General features: G+C 41.0%; 1 protein-coding gene across 3 annotated transcripts in view; it reads right to left on the bottom strand.

Moving 5' to 3' along the window:
• The window catches only part of LOC144604070 (serine/threonine-protein phosphatase 6 regulatory ankyrin repeat subunit A-like), a 181,662-nt gene that overhangs the window by 80,959 nt on the left and 79,411 nt on the right, over nt 1–21,292 (bottom strand). For all 3 annotated transcript variants that reach the window (XM_078418157.1, XM_078418148.1, XM_078418164.1), the window contains exons 5-8: nt 14,171–14,371; nt 13,116–13,203; nt 8,106–8,248; nt 6,767–6,979 (exon numbers count right to left, since the gene is read on the bottom strand). In XM_078418157.1, coding sequence (XP_078274283.1) covers nt 6,767–6,979; nt 8,106–8,248; nt 13,116–13,203; nt 14,171–14,371 — 645 coding nt within the window. The remainder of the gene's footprint in view (nt 1–6,766; nt 6,980–8,105; nt 8,249–13,115; nt 13,204–14,170; nt 14,372–21,292) is intronic.

Below are 21,292 nucleotides of genomic sequence, written 5' to 3'. Positions count from 1 at the left end.
TATAATTGACTCCAGCATTTTCCCCACCACTGATGTCAGACTAACTGGTCTATAATTACCCGTTTTCTCTCTCCCTCCTTTCTTAAAAAGTGGGATAACATTTGCTATTCTCCAATCCACAGGAACTGATCCTGAATCTATAGAACATTGAAAAATGATCTCCAATGCTTCCACTATTTCTAGAGCCACCTCCTTAAGTACTCTGGGATGCAGACCATCAGGCCCTGGGGATTTATCAGCCTTCAGTCCCATCAGTCTACCCAAAACCATTTCCTGCCTAATGTGGATTTCCTTCAGTTCCTCCATCACCCTAGGTTCTCCAGCCCCTAGAACATTTGGGAGATTGTGTGTATCTTCCTCAGTGATATACACACTGAACTTTTTGTTTCTCTCTCGTTTATCATATTAGTCATAGAGTGATACAGTGTGGAAACAGGCCCTTCGGCCCAACTCAGCCACACCGGCCAACAATGTCCCAGCTACCCTCGTCCCACTTGCCTGCACTTGGTCCATAACCCTCCAAACCTGTCCTATCCATGAATCTTTTCTGAACCTTTTCAAGCTTGACAATATCTTTCCGATAACATGGTGCCCAGAACTGAACACAATATTCCAAAAGCGGTCTCACCAACGTCTTATACAACTGCAACATGACCTCCCAACATCTATACTCAATACTCTGACTGATGAAGGCCAAAGAGCCAAAAACTTTTTTGACCACCTTATCTACCTGCGACTTGACGTTCAAGGAACCATGCACCGGTACTCGTAGATCACTCTGCTCTACAGCACCACTCAGAGGCCTACCATTTACTGTGTAGGTCCTGCCCTTGTTCGACGTCCCAAGCTGCAACACCTCGCACGTCTCTGTATTAAATTCCATCAACCATTCCTCCGCCCACCTGGCCAATCGATCCAGATCCTGCTGCAATCGTTCACAACCATCTTCGCTATCTGCAAAACCACTAACTTTGCTATCATCTGCAAACTTGCTAAGCTTGCCCTGTATGTTCTCATCCAAATCATTGATGTAGATGACAAACAGTAATGGGCCCAGCATCGAACCGAGGAGCACCACTAGTCACAGGCCACCATTCTGAGAAGCAACCTTCCATCATCACCCTCTATTTCCTTCCATGGAGCCAATTTGCTATCCATTCAGCTGTCTCTCCTTGGACTCCATGAGATCTACCCTTCCAAAGCAGCCTACCATGCGGCACCTTGTCGAACGCCTTACTAAAGTCCAACATCCACAGGTCTGCCCTCATCAACCTTTTTGCTCACATCTTTAAAAAAAAAAACAGATTTATGACACGACCTCCCACGTACAAAACCATGCTGACTGTCCCTAATCAGCTCTTGCCCATACAAAAGCCTGTATATCCTATCCCTCAAAATATTCTCCAGTAACTTACCAACTGCAGATGTTAAGCTCACCGGCCTATAGTTCCCAGCATTTTCCCTGCAACCCCTCTTGAAAAGAGGCACAACATTTTCCACCCTCCGATCCTCTGGCACCTCTCCTGTATTTAAGGACGACTCATAAATTTCAACCAGGGCTCCCGCAATTTCCTCTCTAGTTTCCCGCAATGTCCTCGGATATATCTGATCAGGCCCCGGAGATTTGTCTACCTTCAAACACGACAGTACCTTCAATACTTCCTCGACGGTAACCCTGACTGCTCTCATGACACTTCCAGTGACTGCTCCAATTTCCTCCGTCCTACTATCTTTCTCCTCGGTAAATACAGAGAAATACTCAGACCTTGCCCATCTCCTGTGGCTCCACACAAAGGTGACCGCTTTTATTCCTGAGAAGCCCCACTCACTCTCCAGTTACCCCTTTCCCCCTTATGTATTTATAACATCTTTTGGGATTGTCTTTTATGCTACTCGCCAGAGCTATCTCCTGGCCCCTTTTTGCCCTTCTGATCTCCTTTTTTAGTTTGCTCCTTAGTTCCCGAAACTCCTCCAGGGATGCACTTGATCCCAGCTGCCCATACCTGTCCCATGCATCCTTCTTGTTTTTGACCAACGTCTCAATTTCCCTCTTTAGCCAAGCTTCCTTACGTTTGCCTGCTTTGCCTTTCACTCTAATGGTGACGTACACACCCTGAGCTTTCTTCAGTACACTTTTATAAACATCCCACTTCGCCAATGTTCCTTTCCCCTCAAATAATCTGCTCCAGTCAACTTGAGCGAAACCTTCTCCCATACCCTCAAAGTTGGCCTTACCCCAGTTGAGCATTTTAACACGTGGACCCACTCCATCCCGATCCATAACTATCTTAAACCTAATCGAACTGTGGACACTTGGCCCAAAAGGCTCCTCCACACACACTTCATTAACTTGCCCTTCCCAATTTCCCCAATACTAGATCCAGCGTTGCCCTCTCACGTGTGGGGGCCTCCACATACTGTTTAAGAAAACTAATATTGTTTACAGTGTACTATGTTTACATATCCTGTTGTGCCGCAGCAAGTAAGAATGTCATTGTTCTATCTGGGACACATGACAATAAAACACTCTTGACTTCTTTACTACGCTACTCGTTTTGCCACTTTCAGGCAATGATGGACAGATCCCAAGCTCCCCCTACATCTGTGCTGTTATGGGTCATACCATTATATCTTCCCCACATATTTGACCTTCCAAAGTGCAATACCTCACACGTGCTCAGATTAAATTCCATCTGCCATTTCTCCGTCCATTTCAGTAGCTGATCTATGTCCAGCTTTATACCTCGACAGGCTTCCCCACAGTGCGCGAATGCAGCAATGTGTCATCTGCAAATTTATTAACCAACCTGTCTACGTTTACGTCCCAGTCATTTAAATTTATATATATATCACAAACAGCAGGTGGTGAATCTGTGGAATTCATTGCCCCAAAGGTTGTGGAGGCCAAGTCAATGGATGTGTCTGTGGGGATTGATAGATTCTTGATTAGTACAGGTGTCAGGGGAGAAGGCAGGAGAATGGGGTTGAGAGGGAAAGATAGATCAGCCATGATTGAATGGCAGAGTAAACTCAATGGGCCGAATGGCCTAATTCTGCTCCTATGACCTATGAATTTATGAACCATCCTGCTGAACATTTGTGGAAGTTTGCTACGAAAGGGTTTTGACATGGGCAGCAAATCAGCTAATTCTGATCCTATAACTTATGAACAGCAGCGGTCCCAGCACTGATAGAACACGTCCTGTATATCACTGGTGACAGACTGAATATTGTCCTTCCGCCACAACCCTCTGCCTTCTATCAGTAAGGCCGTTCTAAATACATATGACCAAATCATTGTTAATCCTGTGCACCTTAATCGGCTGGACCTTGCATGCACTTCCTTTTACTTTTTGACCAAATTTACAACCTCTTTGGTCATCCAAGGTTCCTTTATTTTGCCATCCTTATCCCTCCTCCTTATAGGAATATAGAACACCAAGCTTTTAAATAACTCCTATATGTCAGATGTGTACTTGCCCAATAACAACTGTTATTAATTCTTGCCTCAAGCTATTGCCTGATAACATTGCAGTCTGCCTTACTCCAATTTAGTACCATCCCACAAGGGCCGGCATTCTCCCTATTCAAAACAATCTTAAAACATATGGAAATGTGATCATATCCCCAAAATGCTCTTCCGCTGAAACACCACTCATCAAGCTCATTTCCCAACACAAGGTCCAGTACTATCCACATACTGTTTCAAGAAACCCATGAATACACTTAGCAAAATCTGCCCTGTCTCAGCCTTTGGCACTGAGCCAGTCCCAGTTAACATTGGGGAAGTTAAAGTCACCCACTGAGACAACCTGATTGCTCCGGCATCCTTTGGAAATCTGTCCACAAATTTATTCCTCCCGCTTGCTATTGAGAGGCCTATGGTACAATTCCAATAGAGTGCCTGTAACTTTCTTATTTCTAAGCTCTACCCATATCGTCCCAGTGGACGAACGCTCCAGAATGTCCTCTGATTGCTGCTGTGACAGTCTCGCTGATTGGTAATGCAATTCTTCCACCTCTTTTGCCTCTCTCTTGATCACATCTGAAACACCAGAACATTGAGGCGACTAGTTGTGTCCCTCTCACAACCAAGTTTCCGCAATGACCACAACTTCATAGTCCCAAACACTGATCCAGGCTCTACATTCATCTGCTTTCTTCACAATACTCCTTGCATTGAAATAAACACAATTCAGTCCATCACCCTGTTCCTTCACCTCTCCTTGCCTGTCCTTAGTTTGAGACTTGCTGGTCCTAACCTCTACCTTCTCACCACTCCTTCCAATTTCTGACCTAGCACTCTTTTACCCACCCCCTTACTTGTGTAAACCCTCCCAGGTAGCACGAGTGAACCTGTTTGCAAGGTTATTGGTCCCCTGCCAGTTCAGATGCAACCAGTCTCTCTTGTATTGGTCGCCTTGCTCCAATGGTCCAAAAATCTGAATCTCTGTCCCTGCACCAACTCCTGAACCACGCATTCATCTGTCCTATTTTCCTCTACCTATCCTCACTAGCACGTGGCACCAGGAGTAATTCTGAGATTACTACCCTCGGGGTCCCGCTTTTAAATCTTCTGTCTAACTCCCTATATTCATTTAGCAGGACCTTATCCCTTTTCCTACCCATGTCATTTGTGTCAATGTACATAATCACTTCTGACTGCTCGCCTCCACCTTGAGAATGTTCTGCAGCCGCGCGGAGACACCCTGAATGCTGGAAGTAGGGAGGTAATACATCATCTGCCACAGATTCTCCTGTCTGTCCCCCCTAGCTACCAAGTCTCCTGTCACTATGGCTCTGTCTGACTTTTCCCTTTTCAGCTGTGCCTCAGAACCTCGAGAATATGAGCTATAGGGAGAGATTGAACAGGCTAGGACTTTATTCCTTGGATCGCAGGAGGATAAGGGGTGATCTAATGGAGGCGTATAAGATCATGAGAGGAAAAGATAGGGTAAATGCTTTCTTTTACCCAAAGTAGGGGAATCAAGAACCAGACGACATAGATTTAAGGTGAGGAGGGGGTACGATTTAATAAGAACCCGAGGGCCAACTTTTTTTTTTACACACAAAGGGTGATAGGTATGTGAAACGAGCTGCCAGAGGAGATAGTTGAGGCAAGTACCATCATAACATTTAAAAACATTTGGACAGGTACATGGATCGATTAGGTTTAGAAGGACATGGGTCAAACACAGGAAGATGGGACTAGTGTAGGTGGGGCATGGTGGTCAGCATGGGTAAGTTGGGCCGAAGGGCCTGTTTCGATGATGTGACTCTATGACTCTATGTGCAGGTTTTGCTAATGGGCAAAACAGAAATTATACCGATGGCATAAAGGTGTCTTTCAAGGTTTGAGTATAGAAACTGCTATGGCAGAAACGTCTTTTGGCATCATCACATCTTCACCACATTCAGCACAACATTATTGCTAAAATTGAATAAAATACTGCATTTCCTAAAACATGCACAGCCTTCACTGAAATGGCTATCAACTTTAGCAAATGTGCAGCATTTTCAAATTGAAACTTAACCAGTAAACCAGGGTGGCACGGTGGCGCAGCGGTAGAGCTACTGCCTTACAGCGAATGCAGCGCCGGAGACTCAGGTTCGATCCTGACTACGGGCGCTGTCTGTACGGAGTTTGTACGTTCTCCCCGTGACCTGCGTGGGTTTTCTCCGAGATCTTCGGTTTCCTCCCACATTCCAAAGACGTACAGGCATGTAGGTTAATTGACTGGGTAAATGTAAAAATTGTCCCTAGTGTGTGTAGGCTAGTGATAATGTGCGGGGATCGCTGGGGGGCGCGGACTCCGCGCCGTATCTCTAAATCTACCTAAAACAATCTAAACTGGAAACTTCTCACACAATTGTACAGGTAGATTTATAGTGAAGTGGAATTAATGATAGGCAGGACAGATGGAATAACTTTCCTTTAAGATGCAAGACCTGCAGCAGAATTGAGAGAACAAAATTTGAATTTGCGATACTAAACTTCCGTCTTGACGCAGCAATGGCTGTGATGCAACTAGATTATCTTAGAAATGGAAAACAGATGATAGACGGCACATGAGTTTTCAAGATTAGTTAACTACCAAATAGGTTGGATTCAATTTTAGTAAAAGTTAGGACAGGATAGAATGTAGCCATTATGCCAAGAGCTATCAGAATGAAGAGAGGATATTCTGCAATTGTTGCAGATATAATGGCAGCCAGGGACAATACCATCAAGAATGTAGGATAAAACTCACTTTGGAGCGGTTAAAGTGCATGCCTTTGATAGAAGTGGACAAGTTGTTCGAATTGGGTGATGCAAGTATATAAAGGAAAAGGGGCACAGGCCGGAAGAAAAGAATGTAAAGAAAATAGAAGACCAGCAAATATTATTCAATTTTAAGGTAATCTACTGCTGAGGGCACAAATGAAGCATGATTTATATCATGAACAGAAAAAAGTAAAGATTACTTTTGAATGGCAATTGTATGAAATAATCTTTCAACTGCCAAAATCTTAGCCAAACCTGAGTTCTAAACATGTAGTTAATTTCTGCACGTGTTTACTCTGGTTTATGGAAGCTAATAATTTAGTTTGGACAATCTGCAAGGGAAATCACCATTACATTAAAATGAAAAACCCACATTTCATAGGAAGCTACCGACACCAAGAATAAAATCACTCAACTTCTCATTCAGCCTAGTTCTTAAGCATAGCAAATGTGAAGAATTTAATTTCCATGTACCGACAATAGACCTGTAGTATTCCTTACCTTGATATTCACTTCTGCCCCATTACTGACCAATAGTTCTAAACACAATGCACCATGTGTTGAAGCAGCAGCAAAATGCAATGGGGTGAAGCCCTTCTCATTCACTTGGTTGACATTTGCTCCACAGTCAATGAGTTCATTCACAACTACATCCTGGCCATTATAACAGGCCACATGAAGAGGGGTATTTCCATATGCATTTGGTTCATTAATCTGTTGAAGTATGTAACAGTAAATGGTCACAGCACTTCACACAAAAAACCTTGCATTGTTCACAAAATTTAAGAATTCCACAAGTCTCAAAACCAAGGAACATGACGAGTTTTAAAATGTCAACATTCCATGTCATCAGCAAAAGGATGCTTCGCAATTCAAATGTGTTGAGTTATGAAATGCTTATCTTTTTTTAAATGTTCTCATTTTGTTTTGTTGCATTATCAATGATTTTGTTTACTATTTTAAACTAAATTACGACAGCAAAATTGGAAATGAATTGCAAATAAGATGGTAGTACTTGTTGGAGGTTGTGCAGAATCTTATGAATTACTAAGAGCAAAAAATGAATGTATCAGAGATGAAATTTTTCAGCAAGGAGAGGCTGAAGATGCAAAATTGCTCTTGTGTTAAATAGCAACGGAAATGGAGCCATCCAAAGTAATGGTTCAAATATGATTTTATTAGTATCAGGACAAAAGTAAGCATTTTGTTACAATAAAAACTAAAAACTGTATCCGCAGGGTCCTTGTATCTACAATTACTTGATTTTGGAATAATCTCCAGAGCGAGAAAAATTACCAAACTATCAACTTTACAGATGCTTCCCAATTTGCTGGGTACTATTTTCAGCATTCAATTAATTTTGATTTTCGGCTGTTACTATTTGCAAGATTTTTTAATGTACTTGAGTAAGTATCAATTGTGTCATTGCTCACATGGGATAAGAGAATGCTGTGGAAATCGACATCTTTATTTCAAAAATACATAACTAGAACTAATATTTTGCTGGTATTTATTATGCTGGCACTACTGAGGTAGAACTTCAATAAGAATATAATGAGACATGCATTATCACGTTTCATTGCAAGAATTTAAATAGTAATTGATAGCAAATATATTGTAACTTGTGTTACAAAACATGCAAAAGGTACAAACTAAAGTTAGCAAGTAGCATCATGTGTCACTTTTTAAAAATTAAAATCTGTGCCTTGAATAAGAAACTATGGTAAAAATATGGTAACATTTGGCCATCATAACAAATTATTACCTATGAGTTACATAAATAAAGTGTGGCTGAATTATTGTCACATGTAATAGAATGTGTAGAAATATATTGACTTACATCAACTCCAAGGTCCAGCAGGTACTTGACGACACTTAGCATTCCACTGGAAGCTGCAGCATGAAGTGGAGTATAAGCTTTCTTATCCTTACATGTTACTTCAGCTCCATGTGCTACCAACAGCTTAATCACTTCAATGTGACCTATTAAAGCAGAAAAAAAAGATATGCAGACATTGACATTACAAAATATTCATAATTTCGACCAAATCCATTTTGATGCAACTAATCTATTAAAACTATAGCTTCATCTCAGTAGCTATTTGGCAATGAAATTTCACTCGAACTCTGTCAAGTGCAAAATACAAATTGAAAAGGCTATGCTCAATCTCGGTAACAATAGTTTCTAGGTGATTTATCATATGCCATTAATACAAGCAAATCACTGCACTGCTTCTTTGAACATTCAAAAAGAAACTAAGTGGTGAAAGGAAGATGCAAGTGTTGCAGTATTAACATTAATATACTGTATCAATATAATTGGAGGAGGCAGATTGGGGAGAGTCATAAAGTAATCTCGCGTGGAAACAGGCCCTTCACCCAACCTGCCCACACCAACCAACCTGCCTCATTTGCACTAGTCCCACCTGCCTGCTTTTGACCCATATCTTTCTAAATCTATCCTGTCCATGTAGGGAGGAGGGGGGAGGGAGGAGGAGGGGGGAGGGAGGAGGAGGGGGGAGGAGGGGGGGGGAGGAGGAGGGGGGAGGAGGGAGGAGGGGGGAGGAGGGAGGAGGAGGGGGGAGGAGGTGGGGGGAGGAGGTGGCAGGAGAGGTTTGGGCCCAACGGGTCCACTTGGTCATTGCCCTCTAAACCCCTCCTATCTATATATGTATCCGAATATATTTTCGAAATAGTATCTGGTTCCATAACTTTCTCTGGTAGCTGCTTCCAGACACCAACTACCCTCTGACCAATGCAGGAGAGGTTTGGGCCCAACGGGTCCACTTGGTCGAATGTCTTTTAAACATTGTGATTGTACCTGCCTCAACTACCTCCTCTGGCAGCTCGTTCCATATAACAACCATCCTTTGTGTAAGAAATGCAAGAAATTTACGTATATGGATCATATGCATGCTGAAGTGATTAGTCAATAGTCAATAGTCAATTTATTTGTCACATACACATAAATGTGCAGTGAAATGAAAAATTACCCGCAGTTCAACAATAAGACCATTAAAAATAAGCAATAAAAATATGCAATAACACATACAATCATAAACCAACACCAAACAAAAGAAATATCCATCACAGTGAGTCTCCTCCAGTCACCTCCTCACTGTGATGGAAGGCCAGAATGTCTTTTTCTCTTCCCCTGCTGTCTTCTCCCACGGTCAGGCTGTTGGAGTTGCCACATCGGGGCAGTCGGGGCTCCCGACATTGAAGCGCCGTGCCGGACGGTGAAAGGTCCGCGGCGGGCCGCCCAAGCCCCGCGATTCGGGGCGGGCGAAGACGCTGCCGCTGCCGGAGCTCCCGATGTCGGCCCCATTCCAGGGGCCTGCGGGCTTCCGACGTCCAGCCGAAGCCTCCGGAGACGAGTCGCAGCCACTCCCGCAGCATCCGAAGGCAGCCAGCGCCGCAGGTGGTGAGTCCGGGCCGCGGGCTCTGCGAACCTGAGCCCAGGTGGTCCCAGCCGGAGGCCGCCAGCTCCAGGTGCGTGGCCGATGGTAGGCCGCAGCGGGAACGGAGACACGTCACAGAAAACAACGGTCGGGTCTCCGTTCGGGAGAGACACTTTTACAGTTCCCACCCCCACCCCATAACACACAACCACAAACACTACATCATATTTAAACTACAATTAAGACAAAAACAAAAAACACAAAAGACAAACGGACTGCAGGCAAGCCGCAGCTGCGAGGGCAGCGCAAATTTAATTTGGCATCATGGTTGGCACAGGCATCATGGACCAAAGTGCCTGTTCCAGTGCAGTATTGTTCTTTCTTTCTATCTATTTGTCCGACAGATAATCTTCAAAGCTTTCAGATTGTAGGACATAACATATAGAAAAGCTTCAAAGGAGGCCAACAATCATGGCAGATTTCAATCTACATTTAGCCTGTAAATATCTGTTGAGCAAAGGAAGATTGGATGAGGAGTTTATGTTAAATAAATGTAAAGATTCTGGGGTCAAGCAGAAAGCAACCTATACAAGATTTAGTATAGTTACAAAATCATTTGTAAAAGAGTTACCAAAGTGATGGTAGTTCTATAGAAAACAGGTCTGGGGAATTAATAATGAAAAATAATGATTAGGTAAGTGAATTGAACAGCAATTAAGGCAAGTGAATTAAACAGCAATTTTGCACCATAGAAGACACGAGCAACATTTCAGAAACATTTCAGAAGCATGCAGGTACAGCAGTCAGTGAAGAAAGCTAATGGCATGTTGACCTTCATAACAAGAGGAGTTGGGTATAGGAGCAAAGAGGTCCTTCTGCAGTTGTACAGGGCCCTGGTGAGACCACACCTGGAGTATTGTGTGCAGTTTTGATCTCCAAATTTGAGGTAGGACAGTCTTGTTATTGAGGGAGTGCAGCGTAGGTTCATGAGGTTAATTCCCGGGAGGCGGGACTGTCATATGTTGAAAGAATGGAGCGACTGGGCTTGTATATACTGGAATTTAGAAGGATGAAAGGGCATCTTATTGAAACATATAAGATTATTAAGGGATTGAACATGCTAGAGGCAGGAAACATGTTCCCGATGTTGGGGGAGTCCAAAACCGGGCCACAGTTTAAGAATAAGGGGTAGGCCATTTAGAACGGAGATGAGGAAAAACTTTTTCACCCAGAGAGTTGCGAACCTGTGGAATTCTCTGCCTCAGAAGGCATTGGAGGCCGATTCTCAGGGTGCTTTCAAAAGTTCTTAAAGATAACGGAGTCAAGGGATATGGGGAGAAGGCAGGAACGGGATACTGATTGTGGACGATCAGCCATGATCACAGTGAATGGCGGTGCTGGCTCGAAGGGCCAAATGGCCTACTCCTGCACCTATTGTCTATTAGTCATAGACTCGTAATGTAGAAACAGGCCCTTCGGCCCAACTTGCCCTCACCAACCAACATGTCCCATCTAAACTAGCCTGTGTTTTGCCCATATTCCTCTAAACCTGTCCTATCCATGTACCTCTCTAATTGCTTCTTTAACATTCCAATAGTCCCTGCCTCAACTACCAACTCCGGCAGCTCAGCATCAGCCTTTGCATGAAAAAGTTACCCCTCAGTCTCCTATAAAATATTTCTCCCTTGTTAAGACTTTCCAAAATCCAACACCTCACATTTCTCTGTATTAAATTCCATCAACCATTCCTCAGCCCACCTGGCCAATTGATCAAGATCCTGCTGCATATCGATTTCAGAGCTATCGATTTCAGAGGGAGGAAGTAAAAAAAAATCAGTATCCAGGAAACTGGTACTGAACAAACTATTTCACCTGTAATCAGACAAATCTCTGAGTGTTGGTGGACATCAGCTGTCTTAAAAGTGTTTAGTGAGATAGCAGATAGATTGCTTTTAGTTTTCTAAAATTCCCTAGTTTTTGGCAAGGTTCCATTAGATTAAAAAATTACAAATACAACTCCTTTTTCAAAAAAATTTAGCAACCAAAATTAAAAAAAGAAACTTTTGAGAAACTGCTGAGAGATTGTAGAGCTCTAAAATGCACAGGGATCTGATTATCCTTGTGCATGATTTACAGAAGTATTGTATATAGTTACAGAAAGCAGTTAGGAATGCTGACAGAACATTATTGTTATTGCTAGAAGAATTCAACATAGGAGTTTATGCGTCATTAATATAGAGTATTGGTGAAATCACTTCCTGAGTACAGTTTATGGCATTTTTCTCCTGTAAGGAAATATGTCAGAAGGAACTCAACAGATTCATTTAAACTAATAGAGTAACGGGCAAGTTTTCTTTTGTGGAAAGGTCAGACAGGCTAGGAGAAGGGGTTAAGAGAGAAGGGGAATTTCATTGATACGTACATGACCGAGGGTTCTTAACTGGGTGGATATGGAGAGAATGCTTCCTCTTATGAGGGAATGTAAAAATAAGGAGTGACTGTTTCCACATAAAGGATTGACCATTTATAACAGAAATAAGGGAACTAAAAATGTTCTTAGGAGCCTTTGTAGCCTTCTCATGAGCCATCAGCCTTTAAAGTGCAGTTCAAAGTCTTTGCCTATGTTTAAGCCAGAAGCAGATGACTTCTGATAAACAAGGTGAAGATGTTGAAAATGCAAAGATGAAGTTACAATCAAATCAACCAATCTCATAAAACAACAGAACAGGACGAAATGGCTGATTTTTGTTCCTAATTCATATGTCCTACATGAAGGAGATTGAAAGGGGTAAACAGAAAGAATTCCACTTGCACAAATCCAGAACAAGGGCCAAATGATAAATCATCATCAGTCAATCTAATAAGGAATTCTGGTGCAACCTCGTTACCCTGAAGTAATTACATCTGGAATACTCTGCCATAAGGAAATGCTCAAACAAGTGGCACTTTAGCAGAACCAGACATATCCATGAGATAGGAAAAAAATGTTTTGAAAAAGCAAGATGAAATAGGATTGCAGTGGACAGTGGCAGAATATTCATTAAGAACATAAAACACAGCATTGTCCAGCCTGCTGAATTGGCTGCTTCTGTACAGTGACTTTTACGTAATTACAGTTAAAACACAAAGGAACAACTACATCATAACACACTGAAACCATTGTTTTTTTTAAACATATAATGTGCAAATAAACTGAAAGCTTAACACACAATTTGGATTCCCAAAATTGCATTTAATATAGAACATATTCTGCAAAAGGGCTTAATTGCCATCTTAGCTGGTTTCCCTGTTGCCTTACATTAACTAAAGCACACACTCCTAATGAAACTGTGCATACCTTTCAGCCCACCATTCCATTTTATGCCTGATTTAATATTTTTTAAACCCACCCCAAGACCTCTTGTCAAAATGTAAAGCGCAGGACTTGAAGAATCTTTGTAACAACATACCCATGTAGGCAGCCCAGTGAATAGCTCGTCGGTCCTTCTTATCAAAGGCATTGATGTTAGCACCTCTGGATAGAAGCAAACTAACCATCTGGAAAAAAATATAGTTTAACTAAATTCAGTTTAGGATTACATTGTACTTGTATTTCATGATTAAACACCACTTCTGTAAGTAAAGAGGCTGTTGATTCTTCCAGAAAAATGTTAATGTTCACAGTAAAAGGATAAACAATTATGATGTTGTATAAAGCAACCAAAATGAAATTGGCAGTGTTGGAATATCTCAGCAGGGCAGGCAGAATCTCTGGATAACATGGATAGGTGATGTATCTAATTTGGATCCTTCTTCAGTCTCCTATCAATGTTCTCCAGCGATGCTGCCTGACCCACTGGGTTACTCCAGCACTTTGTGTCTTTTTTGTAAACTGGCATCTGCATTTTCCCGTGTCCTCAAATTTAAATTGGACCTAAAAAGTTGAATGCAATTCCCTAATTAAAGTTGTGAATCCAGAGATTTCATCAAAGCTAAGGCACTGCTCAATTCATCTTGGTGATAATTTTGTTTTGTTGTGAAGTTAATTTCAAAGAAGTTTCTAAATTAATGGAGGTGGGGGAATGAATTTATTTCTAAAAGTAGGCAAGTATAATTTATTTAGTTGATTAGTTATTTTTTGGAAAAACTGGCACTAAAATTATAGTATTTTATCAAATCATATATCAGGTTATAGATTCAATAGTTGGGAATGCAAAACTTTTCAGTCTATAATTGTTGCATTTAAATGAATAGTTTTTAAATCATATTTGAACTCTGTTGTTGTGCTTGCAGAGCCAATTTATAGGATCTTTCTCTTTCAAAACATTTATTCCTTCAGATGCTTGTTCATCCAAGCAGTTGGGATTTTTTTGCATGCAAATTATAAAACATTAAAAGATGTGCAAAAGTTAGGAAAGCAAAATATGATAACTGTTCACTCTCTAAATCATACAAAGAAAGTTGTCTTTAATTAAAACATTGTATTCCAAAATCTTCAATGTTAGACGATTTTAAAATAGAATACCTCTACATGTCCACTGAAGGCAGCATGGTGTAAAGCTGTTCTCCCAGCTCGGTCGGAGACATTTACGTTACTTAAAAGAGGAACGAGAGCTTCTGCACATTTCACAGCCTTGTTTGCAGCAGCAATATGTAATGGAGTCTGCCAGTTTTTGTCACGAGCATTCACATCCGCAGAATGTTTCAAAAGCACCTGAACTGCATCCTACATTGAAATAAACAGTTGGATAGGTTATAATACGTCATAAGTTGAATAAACAATAGAACACGCAATGGCCATCTGGACTGAATTTAAGGAACTTACGTAAACATAATTCATTTCTCTCCAGTACGCAAAGTATACAATTTATTTTGCAGGAACAGATGTCCCAGCTGACTAAAACAGCCTGGAATGGAGCTTTAAAATTAATAATCCAACTAGATCAGACAGGAAACAAACAGATTTCTAAAAATATTCATTGAGTCACTTCAAGTAAGAGGAAGGGAAGTTTCCCATAAATAGTAGCTGATGGGTAATCAGATTAAACCTATCTTGTACTACTTGAAACACTAGTTTGACATTGGTATTGGCATATTATTGGCATGTGTACCGACATATAGTGAAAAGATACATAAATTTCTGCATACTTGGGGCAGCACAGTGGCACAGTGGCAGAGCTGATGCCTACAGCACTTGCAGAGCTGGAGGCCCGGGTTCGAACCCGACTACGGGTGCTGCCTGTACGGAGTTTGTACTCTCGGTTTCCTCAGAGATCTTCGGTTTCCTCCCACATTCCAAAGACGTACAGGTTTGTAGGTTAATTGGCTTGGTATAAATGTAAATTGTCTCTAGTGTGTGTAGGATAGCGTTAATGTGCGGGGATTGCTGGTCGGTGCAAACTCGGTGGGCTGAAGAGCCTGTTTCCGTGCTGTATCTCTAAACTATCAACCCATTTTTATTCATTTAGTCTGTCACAGAATCATTGGTAATGGCTTTTCATCTGCACCCATACTATTACATCTCTTGATGATCTGTCTCTCTGAATTGGCATTCTACATTCAAGTAGAGGTGCAATTAATGAGTTCAGGGATGGCATGGAAATTGGAGGTGATTGGATAGCGAGTAAGGTTAACCAAGGCTACTGCAGAATATAGACCGGATGGAAAGTTGGGCGGAGCATTGGCCAATGGAAGTTAATCCCGACAAATGTGATATCATGCATTTTGGGAAGTTAAATAAGGCAGGATGTGTATAGTAAACGTAAAGGCCCCAAGGAATGTCAGTGAACAGAGATAACTTGGGTTTCAAATTCATAGTTCCCTTAAAATGGCAACACAGGTAGATAGAGCGATGAAGAAGGTATATGGCATGCTTGTTGTCTCTGTGTACTTGGTCACATTCTCAAAACCTGCATGGACCAACTGGCTGGAGTTTTTGCAGACATCTTCAACCTCTCATTACTGAGGTCTAAGGTTCCCACCAGCTTCAAAATGACATCAATAACATTGGTGCTCAAGAAGAATAAGGTGACATGCCTCAATGACTACCATTCGGAGGCACTAATTTAGTTTAGAGATACAGCGCGAAAACAGGCCCTTCGGCCCACTGAGTCCACACTGACCAGCGATCCCCGCACATAAACACTACCCTACACACACTAGGCACAATTTTACATTTATACCAAGCCAATTAACCTACAAACCTCTACATCTTTTGAGTGTGGGAGGAAACCGAAGATCTCAAAGAAAATCCACGTAGATCACGTGGAGAACGTACAAACTTCATACAGACAAGCACCCGTAGTCAGGATCGAACATGGGTCTCTGCCGCTGCAAGGCAGTGGCTCTACCGTTACGCCACCGTGCCGTCCTAAATGTCCGTGGTGATTAAGTGTTTTGAGGGGTTGGTTGTGGCGCAAATCAACTACGACCTCAGCAAGATCCAGGACCCACTATAATTTGCCTACTGCCACAATAGATCAACAGGGGATGCATGCTCGCTGGCTTTCCACTCTGCACTGGACCTCTTGGACAATAAAAACACATATGTCAGGTTGTTGGTCATAGACTACAGCTCAACATTCATCACCATCATTCCCTCCTAAACTTGTTACTAAGTCAGGTGAGCTGGATCTCTGCAAATTCTCTTGCAATTAGTTCCTTGACTTCCTCATCAACAGAACACAATTGGCACAAATACGCAACAATATTTCCTCCTCGATAACCATCAGCATAGGGGTACCTGAATGCCCCAGGTCTACTCACTTTATAACCATGACTGCGTAACTGGGCACAGTTCCAACTCCTTCTTTAACAACACCATTGTTGGACGGATTACAGATAATGATGTGTCAGAGCATAGGAGAGAGATCAATCATCTGATTGAATGGTGTAAGAACAACAACGTTGCTCTCAATGTCAGTAAAACCAAGGAACTGATTGCTGACTTTAGAAGAGGAAGGCTTAGAATCACAAACCTGTCTTCATCAACAAGTCAGCAGTGGAAAGAGACAACAATTTCCAATTCATGGGCATGCATCTCTCTTAAGAACTGTCCTGGACCCACCATCGAAGGGATCTATAGGAGGCGCTTTCTCTGTCTGTCTTGGCTGCACTGTCTTACAGTGACGTAGCAGACAATGTATTTTCATGGCTGCCCTCGGGACTTCGAGCTGTTTTTGTTTTGCACTTTATAATCTATTAAACTTCTTTCCATTGTCGATCTACTGAATACTGTGTCTACAAACTGTTGTGCTACTTCAAGTTATAATCTTATTGTTCTGCTTTGGGATATTTGACAATAAAACACTCTTGACTCTCAACTCTTGATTTCATAGTCTGGAGCATAGAATAGAGCTAGGATGTCATGTTACAACTTTACAAAACAATGGTTAGGCCATGCTTGGTGTATTGTGCGCAGTTCTAGTCGCCCTAAAATTGGTTGGAAATTATTGCATTGTAGAGTACAGAGGAGATTCACCAGGACATTGCCTGGGTTGGAGGGCTTTAGGTATTGGGAGTGATTGATAGACTGGGTTTGTTTTCCCTGCAGCAGTGGGCGACTGGAAAGAGGTACATAAAATTATGTGTCGTATAAAGAATAGTGAGAATCTTTTCCCTCTGGTAGGAGTGGCAAAATCAAGAGGGGACAGGTTTAATGTGACAGGAAGGAGTTCTAAAGGGGATCTGAGAGAAAAAGTTTATTTTATAGAGTGACTGATATCTGAAACATGCTGCCAGAGGAGGTTGTGGAATTGGATGTAATCGACAATGTTCAATAGGCATTCAGACTGGTAGCTGAATAGACAAGCATAGAAGAATACAGACCGAATGGTGAAAAATTGAATTAATATAGATGGGAAAAATGGTCAGCATGCATGTGTGGATGAAGGAAGGGCTTATTTCTGTGCTGTAGTGCCCTGACTATCTAAATATTAGAAAGAGAAAAGCCAAATTCTTTGATCATTCTCTCAAACATCTTGTCAAACCACCAAATCCATCCACCTCAGTAGCACCTGCCTTAAACCGAGCCAATCCATTGACTAGCTCAATATCTTTTTCGATTCCAGGATAATTTGATTCCTGGTTTAGTTTCAGACTACACATCCATCTCAGTGGCATTTCCCGACTCCAACTTTACCTCAGTTCATCTCTTACTGAAAAATGCATCCACATCTTTATAACCTTCAGACACAATTATTAAAATAAACTTTCACTAGTCTTTCTCATTGCACACTCAATAAAGTTGAGATTGTCTAAAATTCTGCCACCTGTCCTACATTTCACCAAGTCCCGTTTACTGACCACCTACATGGTTGCTGATGACAATGGCTTCCAGTTAAACCATAAATCGATTTTAATATTCAAATTCTTCTCAGATCATTCCTGAGTATAACCCCTCTCCCTTTTCATAATCTTTCCTAGTCCCATCTCTCTCTGGGAATTCTGCTATTCTGGATTAATTCCTGAATTGAATCACCATAGCTATGATAACTGATTTCCTTGGCTGCTGAGACTCCTTTAGGTATTCAAAAAAATCCTCTCTGAAGAGGACTAAGCTATTGATCGTCTGTCCTAATGTGCCCTCGTGATCGAGTCAATTTGATAAAGATCCTGTGAAACAAAAAAATATTTTTGCAATGTTGAGATGGTTTGCACATGGGCATTGTTGTTCAGAAATAACAGAAATTTGAATTTGTCTACTTTTATTGCAAATTGCATCAAAACTGTATACAAAGAAACTGCTGAACTGTTTCCCACATCAGCTAAATTTTCCAAATGCCAACAATAAGGTTGATCATAGCACCTGCAAATGCCTTCCTTTCAACTTTATGCAGTCTCAATTTCATACAATTTTCATTATTGCAGACATAACATTTTTCAATAAGTTGCAAAAACTTGTAATCTAAATTCCTTACAAAAATCCAAATTAACAACCTAATAAAAATAAAATATGCTTTGAAAAGATTTTGTTGATATTTCATGCCTCTCGTCGCCATTCCCTGCCATTAAAATCAATATGGAAATAATTTTTGCAGCTCCTCAGATTTCGCACAGGATCTTTGTGAGAGTTCTTGTTTGAAGTCTCATGCAAGTTGTTCAAGTTTGTAAATTCTGCATTGAGTTAAATATTGCAGATTGGCACAGTGACTCATGCCAATTTCCTGGCAGCAACCACTAGAATTCTCCATTTGAACTCTTACTGTGCGAGGATCCCAAAACTGCCTTCAGTTTCTTTGAATAATAATGGAAAATGTCGGTAATCAATGTCAATAATTCCACAAGAATTTCATACAAATTCAAATGATTCCATTTTCAATTCAAAAACATGAACCTGGATTATAGATATGACTGACGTACATCCTATGTGGGGATGATGCAGCAATGGAAGAATGAGCTTCCCTGAGAACATGATTGCAGGAATGTTTTAAGTCATTCCTGCCTTCTGTCTGGAGTCTAAGACAGGAAGACCACTTCACAAGGTCAAAGCAGGAGGACATGTTGGGAAATTATGAAATCGTGGAGAGCTACGTCATTTTCCCTCCCTTTTCAACATAAATTGTTGAAATATTACTCGAGTCAGTTATAATCTACTACTACAAGCTTGAAGTTCTGATATAGGGTGTCCCAATCCATTATTTGTAAAGACTAGCTATATCATTTATCAACTGCTCCCAGTTGCAAAGCAAATAGCAACTCAGCATCAGGCTTACTGCTGTTCCATTATGTACAACAATTTGCCACTTCTACAAATTCACCATCCCAGAACATGTGCAGCAAACAATTCATTTAGCCTTTTTCAGGCAAAAGACAAAATCACAAGCAGTACTATAGAGGCTGGCACACAAATAGAGATTGGTAAACATGTTTCATGATGGCAGAGAAACACAAACTCGCTCCCCTCAAAGCCATATCTTGTGCATTTTGGTCTACATGCTTTGTGAATAAGCTAGAAAAATATGACAAATTTATTTTGTAAACTTCCTTCTGCACTACCCCATGATTCAACAATGGAAAATGATTTTCATTTTTAAGTAATTTGCACTACTCACAGTCTATTTTGTAATATTAGTCGGTTCTACAAATGAAATTTCAGACTAAGGATTTATAATTTAGACATTTATGTATGTCCAAATACATAAAATAATCAACAAATTCTTTGAAAACAATGCTTAATGTCTCAATAATTAGATGCTGACAGACTGGGTGCATAAAGAATCAACTCGAAATGACACATCATTTTGCAAACACTATTTGACCTTTAAGAGAGCTCGTCTTCTTGCCTGCATTAATTAAGCACTTCCACGTATAATGACAGAAATGCATATGAACATTTCAAATGCATGTCATTATATCTTTAATGGCTTCAATTGGGGAATGAATCATTATTTAAGTTTGATCTGGAAGTAATTTAAGGTTGCCAACCCAAAAACATAAATGCTGAGGAAACCTGATGTGAAAAATAGACTAAATGACATTGCACAGAAATGAAAGCAACAGTAAAACAAGACAGTTTCCATTCAGCTGCAGTAACTACTGAGAGCTTCTCATCAATTGTGCATTTATCAATAGAAGAACTTACACCTAACTCACAATAGCTGTCCAATACATAAAATCTTGGCCTATTAGAACACAGAACATAGAAAAGTGCAGCACATGAATAGGCCCTTCAGTCCACAATGTCTATGCCGACACGATGTCAGGATAAACTAATCACACCTGCCTGCACATGATCCATATCGCTCTCGTCCCTATGTATCCATGCGCCTAGCTAAAAACTTCTTAAACACCACTATTGTATCTGCTTTCACCACCACCCCTGGCACCATGTTCCAAGCATCCATCACTCTGCAAAACTAAACTTTCCTTGCACATCTCCTTTAACCTTTCTCCTTTCACCTTAATGTGATGCCCTCAAGTCTTTAGCATAATAAAAGTGAGTCTTTTATTTTCTTCAAAGATGATTCATGCTTACAACTCTGCACCGCCAATAACCACTGAGCTAATCTTCAATTAAATTTTACTCCAAGCATGATAAATCAATTCAAATGGAATTAAAAGGCAAATAACTATAAAAAAGGGGAGAAATTTGATTTTGAGCGAAATAATGTGTGTAATATCAAAACAAACAGCAAGAGTTAGTTGAAAGGAAACAAAGCAGAAGCAGATATGTTCAATCAAGTGATTGCAGCAGTCTTCACCATATAAATATTCCTAAGATAGAGAGGGGCCTGCAACCACAACAACCTGACCGCGGGAGAGGACAGCAGGAGAAGGGAAAAGACAATGTGGCCTTCCATCACAGTGAGGAGAGGACTGGAGGAGACTCACTGTGATGGATGTTTTCTTGATGGATGTTTCTTTTGTGAGTTTTGGGGGTTGTGTAATTTTAATGCCTATTTTGATGCTTTTGTTGTTGGACTGTGGGTGACTGAATTTCGTCCAATTTGGATGACAATAAAGCTATCTTGAATCTTGAATCTTGAATTTCAAATAACAGGAAGGAACCTGTAAAAATTCCAATCACAAGGGATAAAGGATTTTGAGAAAATTACTTGGTTAAAGGCAGACAAATTGCTGTTATCCGATGGCTTGCACCAAGGGGTTTTAAAGATGTGGCTGTAGAGATAATGGACTCATTGAAAGT

This window comes from Rhinoraja longicauda, chromosome 2 (assembly GCF_053455715.1).
Source record: "Rhinoraja longicauda isolate Sanriku21f chromosome 2, sRhiLon1.1, whole genome shotgun sequence".
Classification (NCBI taxonomy): Eukaryota; Metazoa; Chordata; class Chondrichthyes; order Rajiformes; family Arhynchobatidae; genus Rhinoraja; species Rhinoraja longicauda.
This window is presented reverse-complemented; position numbering and strand designations above follow the sequence as displayed.